This window comes from Vigna unguiculata, chromosome 7 (genome assembly GCF_037176805.1).
Source record: "Vigna unguiculata cultivar grain cowpea cultivar isolate G323 ecotype 2 chromosome 7, ASM3717680v1, whole genome shotgun sequence".
Taxonomy (NCBI): domain Eukaryota; kingdom Viridiplantae; phylum Streptophyta; class Magnoliopsida; order Fabales; family Fabaceae; genus Vigna; species Vigna unguiculata.
This window is the reverse complement of record NC_140798.1, coordinates 43,650,303-43,669,911: the sequence shown is the minus strand read 5'-3', so window position 1 is coordinate 43,669,911 and position 19,609 is coordinate 43,650,303. Positions and strand designations below refer to the sequence as shown.

The 19,609-nt window shown below is 27.5% G+C and overlaps 2 protein-coding genes across 2 annotated transcripts; both read left to right on the top strand.

Annotated features, from left to right (window-relative positions):
• Nucleotides 1–986: 986 nt before the first annotated feature.
• On the top strand, nt 987–6,907 carry LOC114192035 (amine oxidase [copper-containing] alpha 2, peroxisomal-like). Its single transcript, XM_028081584.2, has 5 exons — nt 987–1,828; nt 5,061–5,445; nt 5,523–5,636; nt 5,842–6,380; nt 6,485–6,907. The coding sequence occupies exons 1-5, from the start codon at nt 1,017–1,019 to the stop codon at nt 6,687–6,689; spliced, it is 2,055 nt and encodes a 684-aa protein (XP_027937385.1). The 5' UTR covers nt 987–1,016; the 3' UTR covers nt 6,690–6,907.
• Nucleotides 6,908–12,954: 6,047 nt separating this feature from the next.
• LOC114191414 (amine oxidase [copper-containing] alpha 2, peroxisomal-like) lies at nt 12,955–14,472 on the top strand. The gene is made up of 4 exons (XM_028080586.1): nt 12,955–12,959; nt 13,425–13,809; nt 13,890–14,002; nt 14,202–14,472. The coding sequence occupies exons 1-4, from the start codon at nt 12,955–12,957 to the stop codon at nt 14,470–14,472; spliced, it is 774 nt and encodes a 257-aa protein (XP_027936387.1).
• Nucleotides 14,473–19,609: the final 5,137 nt, after the last annotated feature.

Genomic DNA, 19,609 nt, shown 5'->3' with positions numbered 1-19,609 from the left:
TTGGTTGAATAATGACTACTTGTAAGTCAATTTTTTATAAAATAAAATCCGCTATCTGTTTTATTATTCGTGCGGATAATTATTTAAAATATATTTATAGATTTTTTGAAATCCACATGGTATCCGCAAATATTTTAAAAAATATATTTTATAAATTTTTAAAATAAAATATATTAAATTTAATATAATAATATATAAATTAAATTTTAATTTTAATTAATTTTAACTTAATAAAATATTAATTAATTTTAATTTTTTATGGATAATGAGTATTTATGAATACGGATAGTATGATATCTACACCTAACCTATTTGTAAACGGATATTAAAATGTCCGTTACTCGCAAATAATAAATACTCACAAATACTAACTATCCGCCATAGATTTTATTTGCGGATATTCACGAATACGAATATTTTTATTATTCTGTAAAAAAGTAATTCTACTTGGTTACTTTAGTTATATTATATATCAAATCACTTACTTAATTAGTTAAATATTAATTTGTAAATATTTAAATTTATATCAGTATATTGCAATTTCAATTCTTTGATAATCAGAATCAAAATTAAATATGAATAAAATGTTTGCAGGCTCACAACATATCATAGCATTAAAAATAATAATATAAATCTGTTAGCGAACTGAAAAATATTATTGATTTTTACATTATTCTTATATTCGTCATGTTTTTGGGTAAGAATAATTAAAAAAAAAGTATGAAGAAAAGTTTGGAAAAGAAGACGAAAATGGAAAGTTTAAAAAATAAAGTAGAGTGACTGGTTGTATAAAAATAGAGACCTAGGTAGGTTCCAAGTAGTTTCGAAAGTATTAAATAATTTTTGAGTTGGAAGTACCAATTATATTGGCACCATATTTTTGAAAAGTATGTACTAATTATTTTATTATTGTTAAGATAATATAAAGAAAAGAAAAAGAAAGATCACTGGAAGGGCTACATATAAACCAATGTTTTGTACCATTTGTATAAAAAATTAGTAAGAATAAAAAGGGGATGTTGATATTGACGAGGAAAGCCATGGATGCAACAACAAAAGTTACACTGCTCAGTGTAATGCTCTTTTGGAGCTGTGTAGAATGCGACCATCCTCACCCACTTGACCCTCTAACCTTTTCTGAGCTCAACCTTGTCCAAACCATAGTCCAAAACGCATACCCAGCCTCAAAAACCACCAACCACAACCTCACCTTCAACTACGTGGGTTTGGACGAACCCAACAAGTCTCAAATCCTCTCATGGATATCCTCAAACCCCAAAACCAAACCATCTTCTCCTCCACCTCGTCGAGCATTCGTCGTAGTTCGGTTCGAAAAACACTCGCACCAGATCACAGTGGACTTGTCCACACGTTCCATCATCTCAAAGGACGTGTACGAAGGAAACGGGTACCCTATGCTGACCTTCGGCGAGCAAACCGTGGCGTCACAGCTTCCATTCAGCTACGAACCGTTTAAGGAGTCTTTGAGGAAGAGGGGTTTGAACGCGTCTCAGGTTCTGTGTGCTTCATTCACTATTGGATGGTTCGGAGAAGCAAAGACCAAACGGAACGTGAAGGTTAAGTGTTACTACACGAATGGCACTGCAAATTTGTACGCCAGGCCTCTGGAAGGGGTGGCTGCAGTGGTTGATCTGGATGACATGAAAATTGTTGGATACAATGATAGATACGTGATTCCAGTGCCCAACGCAGAGGGTACTGAGTACAGAGCTTCAAAGCTGAAACCACCGTTTGGTCCAAAGCTTAAGGGAATTGCAGTCACGCAACACGGTGGACCTGGATTCACCATTGAAGGCCATTCCGTCAGGTACCATTAATTCTTTGAAAAAAAAATTATTTGACACCATTTGATTATTTTAGATTTTATTTTCTTCCTTTCTTTAAGCATTTCTTCCTTCTTCGTGATTCAACTCAAAGTGCATTTTGAAAAAAGAAAATTATGCTTTTAGGGCGTTATGAAACAACTATTTTTTAACCAATAATTAGTATATTTAGTGATTTCACATCATTTTGAAAAAAGTGGGTAGGAAGAAAATATGCGTTATTTTTGTGGATGAGATCCATTAGCGGTGTGATTCAATCATAAACTAATACCGACATCATCTCCTGTGTCTAAAAGAATTATTCCTTGATTTTTTTTGGTGTTTTTCACGCCGGTATTAGTTTAATTTAATTTCATGTGCACTATAAAGTTTCGTGAAGAAAATTATTATATCGATAAATTAGTTAATTTAATTTTTATTTATAAAAAATAATATAAGTGATTTTGTATATTTATTTAATTTTTTTTATAAAAAATATAATTTGTTTATGTTTGGTGAAGCATAAATTTTATCATAAACTTGGTGTAATTACTTATAATTTGTATTTTTTTCTAATAAATTTTCATATAATTATAAATAATTGATGGAGGGATATCAAAGCTCCTATAATTTATATTTTTTTAGTGAATTTTCATATAAATAATTGATAGACTGATATAAAAAATAATGATACATGGACTTATTTGAAAAATGGGCCATCGGCAACGCGCAGTCCTCTGGTCCATTGAACAAGGCTGGCTTGCGTATAAAACAGGATCATCGGTCGATCGGTCCCACAGATGAACTATATAGCACCATCAGTCGATCGGCCCCACAAACATATCACATGTTATCCCAAAAGGGACCATCAGTTGATCGGTCCCACAGATGAATTGCATGTTTTCCCACAAGGGACCATCGGTCGATCGACCCTACGTATGAATCACACGATAGTCTTTAAGGGACCATCGGTCGACCGGTCCCAGAGACGAACCACGCGTTAACTCGTAAAGGACCATCGGCCGATCGATCCCACAAACAAACCTCTCGTTACCTCACAAAGAACCATCGGTCGATCGATCGATCCCACAGACGAACCACGCGTTAACTTGTAAAGGACAATCGGTTGATCGGTCCTCAGGCCGATCACGCATCAACCCATGGAGATCCATGGGTCGATCAGTCTTACAGATGATTCGTGTAGCGCCTTACGTATGACTATCGGTCGATCGACCGTATAGATTAATTATTCACTTAAGGTTGTTAAAATCAGAAGATAACCAGCCTAGTCAAGCGACCATCGGTCGATCGGCCAAACAAGGCCAGTCAGCTGGATTAATTAACATTAAACAAGTCAGTAATTTTGATTAGAGGATCATTGGGCCGTGATTAAGGAACCCTAATCACAGGCCCACACCGGAAACTATAAATAGGGCCCAAAGGTAGGTTGGTGAGGATCTTTAATTCGCATTTATTACCGCTGTTATACCTATACACCGATCGGTTCATCAACTGACTTAAGCATCAAAGCCTTTTAGACAGGTACCACGATCGTCTGTTCAACCGATCGAGCAAGGAAGAAGATTTCTTGGTGAAGCTATTGCAGATTGCAAAGAGAAGAGACTTAAAGAGGAAATGAGTGAAATTGAAATGGCTCTTAGTAGGCGCTTGGTCCCTACGTCCGAAACAAAAAAGATATAATAACATTTTACATTATTAATTTATTATATAGGGAACTGTAGACATATTATTAGAATAATGGTGACAAGATTATTTCTTACACGAAAAATTTGACCACTTCAATTGGACGCAATCTGGCTGATTCGTCAGGAGCGCTGTCGTTTTCTTTCCCGTGTTCTTTTAAGTATTGGCCATTGGTAAGCGGTAAAACCAATATATCCGATAAGAATTATTTTGGTTAAAATACTTTTTTGGTCCCAATTTTTGTCAAGTTTTTTTAAACAAGTCCTAATTTTGGTTTTGTGTTCAAATAGGTCCCAATTTTCGTCAATTTTATTCAATTGGGTCCTTTTTTACTAACAGCGTTTAAATCATTAACGGCCATGAACAGTGACTAACACGTGTCACTTCGTGATTTTTTTGAATTTTTTTTATTTTTATTTTTTAAATTTTTTGAATTTTTTTTTTTAAATTTTGTTATTTTTTTTTTAAATGTACACGTGTCAACTTAGGAGTGTGCCACATGTTACTTCGTGATTTTTTTGATTTTTTTTTGAATTTTTTTAAATTTTTTTTAAAATTTTTTTAAAATTTTTTTTAAATGTCCACGTGTCAACCCAGTAGCGTGCCACGTGTCAAAGTCAATGTTCTAAATTCAATTTGGTCCCTATATTTGTTATTTTTGTTCAATTAGGTCCCAATTTTTGTTAACATTAACCAATTTGGTCCCTCTCCAAATTAAAACCAAATTTAATTTTTATATTAAAATTCATATTTTTATTAAATATCTTTATTTAATATATTAAAATTCACATCATTATAACTTTGATATAAAAATTAAATTTGGTCACATCTTCTATAGGGACCAAATTGGTTAATCTTAACAAAAATTAGGACCTAATTGAACAAAAATAACAAATATAGGGACCAAATTGAATATAGAATATTAACTTTGACACGTGGCACACTACTAGATTGACACGTGGACATTTAAAAAATAATTCAAAAAAATTCAAAAAAAATTCAAAAAAATAAAATAAAAAATTCAAAAAAACCACAAAGTGACATGTGGCACACTCATAGGTTGACACGTGTACATTTAAAAAAAATTTAAAAATATTTTTATATTAAAATTTAAAATAAAAATAAAAAAATTCAAAAAAACTACGAAATGACACGTGGCAGTCACTGTTCATGGTCGTTAATGATTTAAACGGTGTTAACAAAAAAGGACCCAATTGAACATAATTGACGAAAATTGGGATCTATTTGAACACAGAACCAAAATTAGGACTTATTTGAAAAAACTTGACGAAAATTGGGACAAAAAGGTATTTTAACCAATTATTTTTTAACAAAGTTTTGTCCACAATTTTTTTACAATGATACATATTGGACGGCATTATAACGGATGAAAAAAAAAATTGATGTGATTTAAAAAAGAAAAAAAATTGATGTAGGTCAAAAAATATTGTCACACTTTATTAAAAAAAAAGTTTATGAAAGTATCATATTCCTGTAACATTGAAGATGATATTAACCATTTTGTGAAATCAGTTGGGCCAATTGGGATTTTCACGTAGGATTTGACATTCAGGCTGGTCCAATCATTTCTCTGGCTTCAATTTATGATCTTGAGAAGCAAAAACGTCGTCGGGTACTATACAGAGGATTCATATCAGAGTTGTTTGTGCCATACCAAGACCCAACTGAGGAATGGTATTACACGACATACTTTGACTGTGGTGAATATGGTTTTGGACAATCAATGTCTTCACTACAACCTTTCACTGATTGCCCTCCCAATGCTGCATTCATAGATGCATACTATGCTGCTTCAGATGGTTCTCCTGTAAAGATACCTAATGCCTTCTGCATATTTGAAAAGTATGCTGGTGATATCATGTGGCGTCACACAGAAATTTCAATCCCAAATGAAGTGGTACATTTTCTTTATTTTTTCCCTTACTTCATTTTGTTTTTCAGTTCATAAATATTCATCTGTGTTCTTTTTTGTAGATAACTGAGGTCAGATCAGATGTAAGCCTAGTGGTGAGAATAGTTTCAACTGTCGGCAACTACGACTATGTTATAGATTGGGAATTTAAGCCAAGTGGAAGCATCAAAATTGGGGTATGATTCAATGCACTCTTGTTTTAAATGTTTTATATGTCATGTCTGAGATTTGAAGTATTCATTTCTGATTCTCTTGTTGTCAATGAATGCGACATTTACGCAGCAGCTAATTCTTGACTGTCTATTTCGAAGAAAAAAACTGTCTTTTTATTTAACAAATCATGATTTACATTTTACATTGAACTTGTGATTGAACACATAGGTTGGACTTACTGGGATATTAGGGCTTAAGGCAGGGACTTACACGCACACAGATGAAATAAAAGAGGACATATACGGCACACTGTTAGCAGATAATACCATTGGTATCTACCATGATCACTTCTTCACCTATTATCTTGACCTCGACATTGATGGCGAAGTGAACTCTTTTGTGAAGTCTAAGTTAGAGACAGTGAAAGTGAAAGATGAAAACATAGGAAGGAAGAGTCGTTGGACAGTTGTAAGTGAAACGGCAAAAACAGAAGCTGATGCGAGAATCAACCTGGGTTTAAAGCCATCAGAGCTACTAGTGGTGAATCCTAATAGAAAGACAAAGCAAGGAAATAAAATTGGGTACCGTTTGCTTCCGGGCCCTGCGGCGCACCCACTTTTGCTTGACGATGATTATCCTCAAATTAGAGGTGCCTTCACGAATTACAATGTCTGGGTCACACCGTACAACAAATCTGAGAAATGGGCAGCAGGGTCATATGTGGACCGTAGCAGAGGTGATGATACTATTGCTGTTTGGAGTACCAGGTGTGTTACGTTACGTTGCTTACCACACTTCAATTTCTTCCCTAAAAGTTAGGTTTTTTTGAATGAAAATGGCACGTGTTTGACTCTGTGAATTGAATGAGCAGGGATAGGGAGATTGAGGAGAAGGATATAGTGTTGTGGTACGTGATGGGATTTCATCATGTTCCTTCCCAAGAAGATTTTCCAGTTATGCCAACACTGAGTGGAGGGTTTGAACTAAGGCCAACGAATTTCTTCGAGAGCAACCCAGTCCTTAAAGCAAGTTCACCCAAGCCTTTGCAATGGCCTAACTGTACTTCCCAACACTAACTATGTTCGTTCGAAAGGTTTCTACTGTTTACGTGTATCAGAGAAGATGGATTTAAAAATATTTTGTGTTCTCATTTAACGATTTAAGTAGAAAAGCGATGGCTGATTTGCGGGTTTATTCTAAAATTCATCCCCTCAACTTTGCAGAAATCTGGGATGATATTCAAACATTTACTTTTTTACCCTCTTCATATATATTACTAAGATGGTGTGTAAAAGTGTGTGAAATAAGGTGGTGAGTGATTGCAGCAGTGGTGTGTGTGAGTGAGAGGGCACCGGTTAACCGGTGCCTAGAAGACCTTAACACCGGTGTCGACACCGGCGCGTATGTGTTTTTTTTTTAACTTTTTTTTAATTTGTTTTAATTTTGTTTAAAAATTAATTGTGTAACTTTATTTAAAAATTTAATTCTATAAATTTCTTTTACATTCATAATTTTTTTTTAAAAAAAAGTTTCATATAATTTTAATATTTTTTTAATTCGTATTAATTAATTATAATTATTTTTAGGTTAAAATACCTTTTTGATCCCAATTTTCGTCAAGTTTTTTCAAATAAGTCCTAATTTTGGTTTTGTGTTCAAATAGGTCCCAATTTTTGTTAATTATGTTCAATTGGGTCCTTTTTTGCTAACATCGTTTAAATCATTAACGGCCATGAACAGTGACTGCCACGTGTCATTTCATGGTTTTTTGAATTTTTATTTATTTTAAATTTTTAATTTTTTTTTTAAATTTTTTTAATTTTTTTTAAATGTACACATGTCAACCCAAGAGTGTGTCACGTGTCAGTTTGTGGTTTTTTGAATTTTTTTGAATTATTTTTTAAATGTCCACGTGCCAATCTAGTAGTGTGCCACGTGTCAAAATCAATATTCTATATTCAATTTGGTCCCTATATTTGTTATTTTTGTTCAATTAGGTCCTAATTTTTGTTAAGATTAACCAATTTGGTCCCTATAGAAGATGTGACCAAATTTAATTTTTATATCAAAGTTATAATGATGTGAATTTTAATATATTATATAAAGATATTTAATAAAAAATATGAATTTTAATATAAAAATTAAATTTGGTTTTAATTTTTTGGAGAGGGACCAAATTGGTTAATGTTAACAAAAATTGAGACCTAATTGAACAAAAATAACAAATATAGGGACCAAATTGAATTTAGAATATTGACTTTGACACGTGACACGCTACTGGGTTGACACGTGGACATTTAAAAAAAATTTAAAAAAAATTTAAAATTTTTTTAAAAAAATTCAAAAAAAATTCAAAAAAACCACGAAGTGACACGTGGCACACTCCTAGGTTGACACATGTACATTTAAAAAAAATTAGCATAATTAAAAAAAAAATTAAAAAAATAAAAATAAAAATAAAAAAAATTCAGAAAAACCACGAAGTGACACGTGGCAGTCACTATTCATGACCGTTAATGATTTAAACGGTGTTAGCAAAAAAGGACCCAATTGAACAAAATTGACGAAAATTGGGACTTATTTGACCATAAAACCAAAATTAGGAGTTATTTGAAAAAACTTGACGAAAATTGGGACCAAAAAGGTATTTTAACCTTATTTTTATAACATCAAACTATAAAATCATTCTTTTTTTCCATCAAGGGTATTTTGGTAACTTTCTAATTCTATATATTTTTACAATTTATTTTATTTATCACATCAATCAAATCTTTCACTAACTTTCATAAAATTTATCTCCAAATCCACTCACTTTATCCTCTAAATCCACTCAAAAAAACACAAATATCCATCTTCACACTCTCCCCCATATCCATCTATAAAAAGGAACACACCCTAAATGTGTATTTCGTTTTTATTCAGGAAGCTAAAACTCAACTTTACTTTTATATAAGTTACAATATTCGACAGATTTTTGTTCTTTTTGACTAAGTTCTAAAGATGGATCACTTTTACAATAAAAGATTTAAGCTGTGTTCACTTTTGTGGATAAATTTGATAGATAGGGAGTATATGGATTTGAGTGGATTTGAAAGTGAATTGTGTGTTATTTTTTTTTAAAGATTTAAAGGTGATTGTGAGTATATTTGAAAGTAAAGTTTGTGAAAATTTGTGAGTAATTTGATTGATGTGATATATTAAAAAAATATTTTAATGGAAGTAATAGATAAATTACTATTTTACCCTTTATATAATAAGTGTATAAATTGATAATTTTAGGTGTTATATTTATTTCGATAATCTTTTTACCAATACAATGGTAAAAAAAACCTGCAAACAAGAAAAAACAACCACGTTTAGCCACGAAACAAATCAATTCTAGTGTATGAAGATTGGATCCAGTGCATTAGGGATCAAATCTACAAATAATAGGATCGGATCCCTCCATTTCGAACAATACATAGGATCAGATCTCTTCTCTATTGGATCAGTTCCAACATTATAGGGATTGGATCCCTTGTTGAATGGATTGGTTCCACACTTGATTGATCGGATCCAATTATCTATTTATTTACATGCATGTGAAAAGCAAGTACATGGAGTTAATTGTCTTTTCTCATATAATCCTCTTAAATATGCTCATAATAGGCCAGCTTGTAAAAGTATAACATCCCGCAAATACTCTACTCACTCTCGAATCAAGCCAAACAAACGTGTTTCTTACCTCCTATTCCATCTTATCATTTTCTTTGAAATAGTAAATTATCTCAAACGAACATAGCATTAATTACTCATTTGATTCCTAATTCGTTGATTTGGTTTATTTTAATTTTTTTATTATTTTTTAATTCAATCTGGTTTCTTAATTTTTTAAAAAGGTTTAATTTGGTCATTTTCATCGTTGAGTTGATGTTAACACTATATCTGTATATATCACGTGTCATTTTGTATAATTTTTAAATTTTTTAAATATTTTTAAACTTTTTTTAATTAAAAAATAAATAAATTGTCACGTGTTATGTGATGGTTGTGTCACGTGTCAATTTGAGATTATTTTTAAATTATTGTTTATAGAAAAAGAAATTGCCACGTATAAATGATAAAAAATTATTTTAACATTAATATATAAGTTGTAATTAAGCTTAATTATTAATTTGGTCTCATATTAGAAAGGACAAAATTGAATCATTTAAAAAAAATAGAGAACTAAATTGAATTAAAAATAAGTAGAGAGATTAAATTGAATCAAAATTTCAAATAGAGAGACTAAAGAAATAAGTCACTATGTTAGCTTGACATGTGACACAATCATGACATGCACGTGACCGCTTTTTTTAATTAAAAAAGTTTAAAAAATTTTAAAAAAAATCTTAAATTGATACATGACACATGACGTGACACGTCACACGTGGTAGTTTAATTTTTTTTTTAAATTAAAAAATTAAACAAAAATAAAAGTTTCACAAAATGACATGTACCATGTATAGACATGGTATTAACATCAACTTAACGATAATGACCAAATTAAACATTTTTAAATAATTAATGAATTAGATTAAAAATAAAATCAAAATAAACCGAACTAACAAATTAATAAACTAAATAAAGAATTAAGTTAAAGTCAAAATTATAAAGTTCTAGAGTTTCATTCGAGCAAACTTAATTTTTTGAAGTGCAATCCAAACACCTAAGTGCACCGTTTCATTCCACTCAAACAACTCATCTAAATTTTAAACATTCGTGTATTCTCGAATACGTATCTTTTTTCTTCCTTTTCCACAATTCAGCTAATAAAGAAAACATACATACTATCTCCTATCACTCTTTCATTTAATACTTACCAATTTTTGAACACTTTGTTTAAGTTATTTTTTGGTAAATTTTTTAAGATGTATGAATAATTTTTATTTAATTTTTAAATTATTTAAACATTATTGATATAACTAGAATAAGATGGTAACTTATAGTTTTGAATTGTCTTAAAACTTTATCATCGGTTTGTTCTTTCTGTAACTAATATTTGCGATACATTAATTTTACGAAAAGTATAAATTCAAAAATAATATTAATGTAATGATATGATATGTTTAATTATATATTGTAAGAATTTTGAGTTGGTTAAAACGTGAATTAAATGCGTTTCGTTGAATAATGTTATCTAAGATTATTATTATTTCAAAATAATGTATTTGTTATAATTATTATATTAAAATTTAATTAGTAATTTGGTTCTTTGTTTTGTTTTTCATATTTTTTTATTAATTGAATCTTAATATTTATTAAATAAAATGAATTTAAGTTCTTATGTTAAATTAACGGTAAAACATGAATTAAATGTTTGTCGGTATTTCAGAATAAAATTATATAAAATTATTATTATTTCAAAATAATGTATTTGTTATCATTATTATATTAAAACTTAATTAGTAATTTTGTTTTTATTAATTTACTTTGCTCCGTATATGTATTTTTATATTAATCGAATATCAATATTTATTAAACTGAATCGATTTGAGTTTGGGTTCTTCTATCAAGACCTGAATTTTGTTTAACTGAAAGTATTATATGTAAAAATCTGTTTCACATAAACTTTTATATTTTAAAAATTCATATAATTGTAATATATATATATATATATATATATATATATATATATATTTTAATTCGTATTAATTATTTATAATTATTTTATAACATCAAATTACAAAATCATTCTCTTTTTTTATTAAGGGTATTTTGATAATTTTCTAATTCTATATATTTTTATAATTTATTTTATCTATCACATCAATCAAATCTGTCATCAACTTTCATAAAACTTATCTTCAAATCCACTCATTTTATCCTCTAAATCAACTCAAAAAAACACACAATAATCCATCTTCACACTCTTTCTCAAATCCATCCATACAAAAGAACACTCCCTTACCCTGTGTTTAGATCCAGGTGCATATTGTCAAAGATGAAAAATTTGGAAAGAAAATTGGAAAAACAATGATTAAAATATTAATAAAACACGAAATAATAATAAAATAAAAATAATTTATAATTTATAATTTTTAAATAATAATAATAAAATTATAATTTTTTATTTAATTAAATTAATTTATAATATTTTTTTTTCATATTTATTATGTCAATTAATTCAATCACATTATTTACAAACTTTCATACACTTTCTTTTTATTTTCCTTCATTTCTCACTATCTTTCCCTCAATCCAAATAACATCATCTTCACCTCTATTTCTTAAATCTTTTTATTTCCACTCCCTCAAATCTATCATCTAATCTAAACACACCCTTATGGTGTGTTCTTATGTGGGTGATGATTTGAAGGAGAGGGAGATGATTGATTTGGGTTGATTTTGAGGTGATATTTATGTTGTTCTTTTTTATGGATTTGGAAGTGATAGTTGAGTGAATTTGAGAGTAATTTTTGTGAAAGTTTGCGAAAGATTTGATTAATGTAACTAAAAAAATAAAATAAATTTAATAGATGAAAATGTAGAATGACCAAATTATCCTTGGTGTTAAAAGTAATATAAAATGATATTTAGATGGGTTATTATTATTTTTGAAAACATTTTTTATGATGAATGAAATTATTAAAAATAATTTATAATTGAAATAAATAAAAATTAAATACATCATACTATTTAGATTTATGGCTCCACAGTATATAAAATTATACTATTAGAATTTTTATATTTTATGAGATTTTACTTGTAAATTTATTATAAAATTTTACAAGAAGAGACTTTTTTCTTATTATTTTTCTTAAGAGTTTTATTTGACAAATAATTCCTTTGTGAAAAATTATTTCTTATAAAATTATAAAATTCACAAGTATTTTCTACAATTTATTTTTGTGAAAAGTGTTTGATGCAAAATATTTTGTAAAAAGAAAAATTAGTAACAATTTCATGCAAAATATTATTCATAGCAAAATTTATAAGTATTTTCTAAAAGTTAAATTGTGAGAGAAAATTTGTAAGAAATTTAAGTTTTTTTAGTAGTATTTTTTTAAAAATATATATCTTTTTTTGAAAAAAAAAAATAATTTTTACCTTTTCATTTTCAAAGAAGAGAAATCAGAAATAATATTTTAAAAATATTCTTTATAAAATTTGTCAGCATGCTAGATGAATTTTTTTAGGTTTATAGCTTTTTAAAAAGGACAATGATACTTTAACCCATTTTTAACCCACCACTTCAATCACCATTAGATCATCACATTACATTATTAAAAATAATCAAAATAGATGATCTAATGATGATTAAAGTACTGGGTTAAAAATAGGTCAAAAAAGATGGGTTAAAATATAATTTTCCTTTTAAAAATGAGGTTTAACTAAATTTAAATGACCGATAAATCTTGATATTTTTAATTAAATTTTTATTGAGTATTCAAAATTGTTATACTTTTTTAATTGATTTATTATTGTTTTTTTAATTAAGACATATAATTATTGTTTTGTTTCGTCATTTTATTTATTTGTCTCTAGATATTAAGATAAGCAAAACTTTATGATTAATATAAAATAATACTTCGTTCATTGTAATGAAAAATGTCACCCTTCCTGGTTAAGTTTCACATTATCATCTATAGTAATTAAATGATTGTTCAAGTTATTATTATTAATGAAAACTTAAAATTTAATTAAGTCTACTAATAATAAGAGTGATCATTCATATACTTATAAATATTTATAAAATGAAAATTAACTAGAAATTATCTATTAAAGAAAAAATTGAGAAAATCTTGAAGTATGTATGAGTGAACTTTTTTTTGCTTTGAATGTACGAGCAGTTGGACAAATTGGAAGTTTCATGTGGGATATGATATTCGAGCTGGGCCAATAATTTCCCTAGCATCAATTTATGATCTTCAACAACAAAGGTATCGCAGAGTGTTATACAGAGGATATATATCAGAGTTCTTTGTGCCATATATGGATCCAACTGCAAATTGGTACTTTAAAACCTTTCTTGATAGTGGTGAATTCGGGTTTGGCCAATCCATGGTGTCACTTGAGCCATCGGCTGATTGTCCACCCAATGCTGCATTTTTGGATGCATATTTTGCAGACGAAGATGGTGTACCGGTAAAAATAGCTAATGCAATTTGTATCTTTGAGAAGTATGCTGGGGATATCATGTGGCGCCACACAGAATCAGAACTACATGATGAGGAGGTAATACACCCTGATGTTTATTAAATTTTTAAACTTTTGCTATTAAATGTATTAAGTATTCATAAATTGAATTTTGGCAGATAAGGGAAGTTAGGCTTGATGTGAGCCTAATGGTGAGAATTGTCTCAACTGTGGGCAACTATGATTATATCATAGATTGGGAGTTCAAGCCAAGTGGTTCCATAAAAATGGGGTTACGTATGATACATATATTATGAAAATTTCTCATCTTCTGAAACTCTTCATATAAATAATACATACATATACAAGTATTTATACAATTAGTAGTACATGTATGAACTCTTTAAAGTAGATACAATATTTATTAAATGCAATGTGTCGATGTTTGATGTTTTCTGATGTTAACAAATTTTGTGTGCATGTGTGTGATAGGTTGGTCTGACAGGAATTTTGGGTATCAAAGGAACATCATACACCCACGTGGATCAAATTAAGGAGGATGTCTTTGGCACATTGTTGTCGGAAAATACCATTGGTGTGCACCATGATCATTATCTCACATATCACCTCGATCTTGACATTGATGGCCAGGCCAACTCTTTTATGAAGACCAATTTGGAGACCGTGACAGTAAGGAATCACAGTTCACCAAGGAAAAGTTCAATAAGAGTTGATTTTATTAACAAAAGATTGTTAAGATAATGGTACAAATCTATATTATCATGTAATACGGGTTGATAGATAAATGGTAAGGAATTTAGTATATTTTTGTAAGCTCTAGCGAAGAAATTTAGTCTAAAGGTAACATGCAAATTTTGAATTTAAAGCTCGGAAGAACTTAATTAGCTAGCATATATATATATATATATACTACATATATTTGAGAAAATTTAAAAAAAAATTGGGGGACCATGACTCCTTATAACACTACTAAAATCCATTTTTGTATGTAAGTTAAATGAGCGGAATTCAGTTCAATTCGCTTTTAAAAAGATAAAAAAAATTCAACTTAATGTCATTCAAATCTTTTATGAGCCATATTGACTCACGGGTTAAAACTCATTTTAACATCTCTAAATGGAACGGGACAGAATGGATCTACACCTGTAATAAAACACAAAATAATTATAATGTGTAGTATACCAAAAATACCCCTGGAAAATTAAAGCTTCATTTGTATTCCTTGTACAATGAAATTCAAAATCATTCTTAAATCATAAAATTTCAAAACATAAATGGTACTAGTAAATTGAAAGGGAAATCAACGCCACATTAATTGCTAGAGAATTGCTCATGGTTGAAAAGTCACGTGTTAATATTGCTTTAAAGTCAATTGCCCCGGTTGAAAGAAAGTAAAGTTAAGCATCCACATGTTATCATTTAAGTACTTCTTTTTAATCATAACTGTGACTTTTTAGACATGAACGAATAAATATATTATTTCACACTTTTTACTTTTATTATAGGAGGGAGTGCTCCTGTGGACAGGATTACATTGTCCTCAGTTTTTTTTTTTTTTTTTTTTTTCACAATGCATGCATAGAATGAGAATTAAATTATGCCACTTACTTAACATAATTTCTAATTTGTTTTATAATTCTCGTCATTAATTTTAATAAACATTAAAATATGAAATTAAATAGAATTAACAACTATAGAAGGACATTCTAAATGAGAATTAACAACAATAATCCTTCGACGTTACCTAAGACTTTGAGACAAGAAAAAAAAAACTTAAAGTAAAATTACATGTCTCCACCTCTTCTCCATGTTAATCAATTTGGATGAACGTCAAATTCAAAACTGTTCTAAAATTCTACGATTTTAAAAGCAAAAAGTACATTAATTAAAAACTAATGGTCCCAAATTAAGTTAGAAGAGAAATGCCCCCAATTGAAAGTAACAAGCATAATTTTCAAGAACATTATTACTACAATGTGAATTGCCCTCACTTGAAAGGGAATTCAAAAATAAAGTTGGGACTTTCTTTATCACTAGTTGCTCATTACTCTTTTTTTTTTTTTTATACACTTAAAGTTGTAAAAACATATTTTTCTAAATTGATTTATTATGAGACTTTCTTTAAAAATAATTGATAGTTACACCTATTTGTATGCCTATGAAAACACGAAATTCACAAACAATTACTAAATACAATTTAAGAATTTGACAAAAAAAAAATACCTTGCATTAAAATAAATATTATATAATAAAGAAACAATTTTCATAATAAAAACGAAGAAGAAAATTTCACATGCACATCTCTTTGTTTCTCTACCCTGTCCAACACTTAATAAAAAAATAATATTTATACTTTTCTAATTAATTCATCCAACTTTTTTTTATATTTAAAATAAAAGTGTTATTTGATTGGTGATGAATGAAAAATTAAGTATTTGTATATCATCTCCCTAAAAATAATAGTTACCTAATTGTATGAAGACCGTGTGCCTTGAAAAATGTTATTAAAATCGATCATGTTTGTATATATTAGTATAAATGAATATTTTTTATCGAAAGATTTCACCAACTTCACATGCTAAATGATAAACACATAGAGATGTCAAAATGAGTTTTAATATGTGAGTTAGTCTCATTCATTATGGATTTGAGTCAGGTAGGATTGAGAAAAATTCAGTTTTTTCAAAAGTGGTTTAAATTTAACATGACTCACTTAACCCACCCGTTAAACGAGTTGAAGGTGGGTTGACCCACTTAATCCACCAACATTTTTTTTTATTTTTTTTTAATAATTATTTACTACTCCTAATTATATAAATTCACAATTTCATACTTTTAAATGCTCGGATGTTATTTAATAATATTTGAATAGTTTGAATATTTAATTAATTTGATTGTCAAGTTATATACTTTGATATTTTAATCTTTAACTATAATTTTTATAGTAAATTATTCAAACAACCGTCTTATAAATAAATTTTTCTAATTAGCATGACAAAAATATGTAATTTTTTTATTTATATTTTGTTGAATATCATGATAGAAAATATGTCATATTAGCCATGTTTTCTTAGACTAGGACACTTTCATAGAAACAATTCATCATATATTGGTGGTGAGCATGATGAAGACGTTGGTTCTTGATTTTATTGTGATTATCATCTCATAAGTTGCTTAAATAATTATTTAAATATTTGAATACTTAAAAATAAATATATAAATAATTTTTTTATGTGGATTGGTGAATCAACCCACTTAATCCACCAATCGGTGGTGGATTGAGCCGGGTTGCAAAATTTATGACTCACCATAAAGTGAGTCTGGTTGGATTCACTCATTTTTAATCCGGCTTGTGCTGAGTCAACTTGTGTAAGCTGGGTTAACTCAAATTTTTAATTATATATATATATATATATATTATTTATAAATATTTTTTTATTCATTACGTAAAATTAAAAATTATATTTTTTTAATAGTAATTGAAGTTAAATATTTGTAAAAATCAAGATAAAAAAACGAGATATTGAATAACTATAAAGATAAATCTCATTAACTATGAACTTTTTTTAATTCATTAGTTTCTTTATTAACCCTTTAAAGTATATGCAACACTTTTTGACGTGAGCTTTTACAAATAATATATCTTATTTAACATATTATCATTATCATTATGCATTTGATTAGGTTGCCCAATTTTTATACAAAGACCTTTTATTATTTATAAAAGTAATATTACTTATTCACCTTACTTTAAGAACCCATATTTAAGTAAAATCATTTATACAATTTTTTTCATTCATGCGAATTATTTATAAATTTAAAATATAAACAATTCATTTAAATATATATGTATTTAAAATTTTCTAAGTAATTTCTTTTGTGAAAGAAAATTAAGATATCTATATATTTACTTTCCCTATTTTACTTCTAATAATACATAATTCTTAACTGATTTTTTTAGGCCGATACCATACCTATATGTAAAAAAAATACGCATTTTTTGTATACACATCTAATTCTTCTATTTTACCTCTAATAATAGATTTCTTAACTGATTTGTTAATGAAAATATTTATTCATAAATTTGTCAACACTTTCAATCTTACTCTTTTATTCATTCATTCAACTGATTTTGTTTTCTTCATCTTACTTATAAGTTTTAACTTTTATTTACATGTACTTCTTACTTATCTCATTGCATTTATTTTTTTTAGATATTTTTTGCTTCCTTTTTATCTAAATTTCATTGTTCACATTGAAAATATGAGAAAAATATTCATAAGTAAAGACGAAGAGAAAACCAAAACTGCAATATACAAATTAAATGACAGTGAAATACATACCAAAATTTACGCCCAATATTTTTTTGTTATGAAAGAAATAGGTAAAAGGTAAAAGCAATATTTTTGTTACGAAAATAAATAAGTAGAAGGTAGAGGCAGAAAAAACTAAAACATAGAGAGAGAAATTTTAATTTTTTGTACAATGAAGATATTTAAAAAGATATATAAACACATGCACGTATTAAATGTGATTTAATTTTCATACTGTATTATTTTATATGTACTATGATTCAAACAAAATTTGTATTTATCTTATATTTTTTTAAGATTTAATTATATTTTGAGTTCTTATTAAATTTCAAAATTTTTAATTGAGTTTCTATTCATTTTTTAAAATTTATTGAGTCCTCAAACTTTTAAAATATTTTAATTAAATTTCTCTATTTAATGACAAGAATGTCATTCCTGAGTCGAACGTATTTAATGAAAATTATTTTTAAAATAAATTAAATTTATAAAATTAAAAGATAAAAAATATTTAAAGTTATAAAATATAAAATAAGATTATTGGGTAGTAATAAAATTATTTAGTATAAAATAAAAAATATAATTTTATAATTTTAGTTTCATAACTTTTTAATTATCTAATTTTTCTGGTTAATACTTTTATATTCTATAAGCCCTTATAAATTTATAAAAATATAAAATTATATAATTATATAATTATGAAATTGTAAAATTACAAAAATAATAAAATTATGAAATTATAAGATTAAAAAATAATAAATTTTTAAAATTACGATAGTATTATATTATAAAATTACTAAATTACATAATTGAAAAGTATGAATCGTAAAATTAGATAATTAAAAAATTATGAATTTTTTTTAATATTTTTTAGTTTAATAAGTTTGTTATTATTTAATTTTATATTTCAGAATTTAATATATTTTAATATTTCTATTATTTTTAGTTTAATTTATTTCAAAAATAATTTTCGTTAAATATAATAAATCTTTAAAAGAAAGTCTTTTGGTATTACATATAAACATTTGAGTAAGATGACAATAGAAGGTAACTGACATGTCATATAATTAACATTAAAATATTAGGTTTAATTAATTTATTGGTGTGGTTAATTTTGGTCTCTTTATTATTTTTTTTTCAATTTGGTTCTCTAATTTTTTTAAAAGGTTCGTACATGTCACATTTCATTTTGTGGAATTTAAAATTTTTTTTTAAATTTTTTTAATTTCTTTTAAAAAAATTAAACTGCCACATGTCACGTTGTGCCACATGTCAATTTTATAAAAAAATTAATTTTGATTATTTTAATTAAAAAAAAAGTGTCACGTGGCAAGTCACGATTGTGTCACGTGTCAAACTAACATTGGTTGTTTTCAATTTAGTCCCTCTATTTACAATTTTGATTCAATTTAGTCCCCCAATTTTTTAAAATGATTGAATCAATCTAAAAAATTTGGGAACTAAATTGAATCAAAAATTTAAATAGAGGACTAAATTGGAAACAACCAATGATAGCTTGACATGTGACACAATCATGACTTGTCACGTAGCAATATATTTTTTGAATA